Source organism: Vicia villosa, linkage group LG6 (genome assembly GCF_029867415.1).
Source record: "Vicia villosa cultivar HV-30 ecotype Madison, WI linkage group LG6, Vvil1.0, whole genome shotgun sequence".
Classification (NCBI taxonomy): Eukaryota; Viridiplantae; Streptophyta; class Magnoliopsida; order Fabales; family Fabaceae; genus Vicia; species Vicia villosa.
In genome coordinates this window covers 76,677,659-76,680,975 of record NC_081185.1, presented here as the reverse complement: position 1 = coordinate 76,680,975, position 3,317 = coordinate 76,677,659, and the positions used below count along the sequence as shown (strand labels likewise).

The window sequence follows — 3,317 nt, the reverse complement described above, 5'->3', positions numbered from 1 at the left end:
TATATGGTCACATTAGACACAAGGTGTTGGATCCTTTATATTTAGAGGGAACATTTGACAATGCAGTGGTTATGGCTAAGGGAAGGAAAAATCACAGAACTAAGAAACTGAAATTTAGGAATGTAGCTGAGTTTAATGGTCTCTTGAATTAAAACCCTTTGTGGCCTATTTACATAATCAACAAAAATAAATGTCGCTTAACACTGTGTTGAAGGGGCGGTCAGTTTCCAATTGCTCTTCTCGTTCGGAAAAGGAGAACGATTCTAGCTCGCTTTTTATCCGATCGGTTATAGCAGATTTTCCAAGTGACAGTGTGGTTATTTGTCATGGACAGCAGCAAGAGATTATGGACATTGGCATAAATAATTTAGACAGTGGGGTTTTATTGTTAATGAACCCGGGGGCAAAGTTTGGAGAGGCATAGAAGCTCTGGGGGTGGTGAATTCGGATGGAGGGAATAACATCATTGGGAGGATTTAGGAATTAGAGAATGAAGCAATGAAGAGAAAAGGATGTATGAAGGAGTCTAAAAAGGGGTTTCCATGATAATCGGTTCTTTGAATATTAGAGGGGGAGGCAATGTCCTTAAAAGAAGAAGGATTAAATCTTTGATTTTAAAGGGCAATGTGGACGTGTTCATGATTCAAGAAACTAAAATTACAAACTTTCAAGATTTTGTTGCTAAAAGATTTTGGAAAAATGTTGGAATTGGTTATTCTTTTACCAATTCTTTGGGTTTTACGGGGGGTCTTTTAACTTTGTGGAAGGAGAAGGAGATGGAGGTGTTAAATAGTTTCAAAGGGGAAGGCTATCTTGGAATCAAATTTCGGAAGGAGAATAAATTGTACTACTTGGTGAACATTTACTCTTCTTGTGATTTGAATAAAAAAAGAACACTTTGGAGGAAGTTGTTGGATTTGAAAGAGTTGTTCAATGATGGGGAGTGGATTATAGGTGGCTATTTTAATGCTATTAAAGATTATAATGAAAGGAATGGGAGGGCGGAGGTAACAAATTACAACGAAATGAATTTTTTTGCAGATTTCATTGAGAAAAGTATGTTGGTGGATATTCACTTGGTATAGTTGAGACGGGAAGTCAAGAAGTAGGATAGATAGATTCCTTGTTTCATATAATATGGTGAATGATTGAGGTGTTGTAGGTCAATTCTTGGGGGATATAGATATTTCTGATCATTGTCCTATAAGTCTTGAAGTGGATAACAATAATTTAGACCCTAAACCTTTCAAATTTAATAATGAATGGTTTTATTTTAAATCTATTTTCCCCTTTGTGGAAAGGGAATGGAAAAGGTTTTAAGGTGGAAGGAAGAGGGGATTATGTGTTGAAAGAAAAGCTTCAACTTCTTAAAGGAAGACTTAAATGATGCAATAAATAAGTGTTTGGAAGAATTGATTTGGATGTAGAGGAGGGAGTGAAGGAGATTAATTTTGGGGACTCGAAGTTGGAATTGGAAGCGGAAGACCTTCAACCCGATATTTAAAAAAAAGAGAAAGGAAACTACCAATCGATTTTGGACTAATTTGAGAATAAAAGAGAATATGTTAGTTCAAAAATCATTTTAGAGATGGCTTAATAAAGGTGACTCTAATAGTGGTTTTTTCCCAAAGTTATGAAAGATAAAAGAAGACATAGCCACATCGGTCCGATTAATTCCCCGGGAGGCCTGTTAGTTTCGTTAAAAGATAAAAAAGAGGAAGTTATGCGTCACTTTTCAATCAAATTTGATGTATTAGAGGATGTGAACCCGCTTTTAGATGGAATTCTCTTTGAAAGCATTAGTGAGGAGGATAGATGGAGGCTTGAAAGAACTTTCCAAGAGGAAGTGATAAAGGAGGCTATTTGGGGTTGTGGTGGATCCAAAAGTTTGGGGCCGGATGGTTTTTCTTTTCATTTTATAAAGAGATGTTGGTCCTTCCTAAAAGAAGATTTTGTGCGATTCTTTAATTATTTCTATGTGGGTTGAGAGCTATCTAAGACGGTTTCATCTTCTTTCTTGGCTTTGGTTCCTAAGTCTTCCAACCCGTTATCTTTGGATGATTACAGACTTAATTTCTCGATGGGATGTATGTATAAAGTGCTAACTAAAATTTTGGCGGGAAGATTGAAAAGTGTCTTGAATTCTATTATCTCTCAATGTCAAAGTGCTTTTGTTCCGGATAGACCGTTACTTTATGGGGTTTTAGTGTAAAACAAAGTTGTTGATTATTCTAGAAAAGAGGGTGCTAAGTTGACTTTGAAAAAGCGTACAATAAAGTTTCATGGGACTCCCTTCGTTAATTGCTAATGAGGATGGGGTTTAGGGAGAGATGGAGGAAATGGATGGAGATTCTTATTTTCAAAAGTAATATGTCGGTATTCGCTTTTTCTCTTTGTAATTGTGGCGGAGGCTCTCTCTAGGTTGGTTAGAAAATTGATTGATATTGGTGAATTTGAGAAGTTTGTTATTAAAAGGAGTTGTAGTGTGGATATTCTCCAATTCGCGGATGATACTTTGTTTATAGAAAATGGGACTTGGAAGCATGTGAAGGCTTTGAAGACCGCTTTGAGAGCCTTTGAACTTGCTTCGGGCCTTGGCATTAACTTTCATAAAAGCAAGTTGATTGGTATTAATGTCTCGTCTAATTTTTTGGAAGCCGCCTCTTTCTATCTTTCTTGCAAAATAGAAGAGAGTAATTTCACCTTTCCTTGAATTCCCATTGGCATCAATCCTAAGAAGGAATCATCTTGGAGGAAGAATCACTCTTTTGAAATTTATTTTGAGTTGACTTACCATCTTTACTTTATCCTTTTACAAGATGCTGGATAAAGTGGTTAATGAATTTACTAAGATTCAAAGTAATTTCTTGTGGGGAGAATGGAAGAAAAAAGGAAGATTCATTGGGTGAAGTGGAAAGTTTAGACTTTACCATATTTGAAGGGGGGATTAGCGATAAAAGATATAGCCGAATTTAACCTTGCTCTTCTAAACAAGTGGAGATGGAGAATTATGCAAGGGCATAAATCTTTGTGATATGATGTTTTGAAGGTTCGGTATGGTGATTTATCTATGCTTATTTTTTGTGGTGGAGATTCTTATAAGTGTACCTCTTCTTATTTTTGATGGTGTGATGTTCTAAAGGTAGGACTATTTTCTTATTCTTTTAAGGACCTGATTGTCTCTAATTGTTGCTTCTCTATTGGAAATGGTTTTAATACCTATTTTGGGAAGCTTGTTGGTTAGATAATGATATTTTGAAGGAGGCTTTTCCGGTGCTTTTTTCGGCTTCTTCTTTGAAGAAAGTATCGGTGGCGAG

The 3,317-nt window shown here is 36.1% G+C and overlaps 1 protein-coding gene across 1 annotated transcript; it reads left to right on the top strand.

Annotated features, from left to right (window-relative positions):
- Window positions 1-542: 542 nt before the first annotated feature.
- Window positions 543-1,085, top strand: LOC131613909 (uncharacterized). The gene has a single exon (XM_058885546.1). It carries the CDS (start codon window positions 543-545, stop codon window positions 1,083-1,085), a length of 543 nt encoding a protein of 180 aa, XP_058741529.1.
- The last annotated feature ends 2,232 nt before the right edge of the window (window positions 1,086-3,317 follow it).

Coding starts and splice junctions, on each gene's coding strand:
- LOC131613909 (XM_058885546.1), top strand. CDS start 543: ATGATAATCGGTTCTTTGAATATTAGAGGGGGAGGCAATGTCCTTAAA.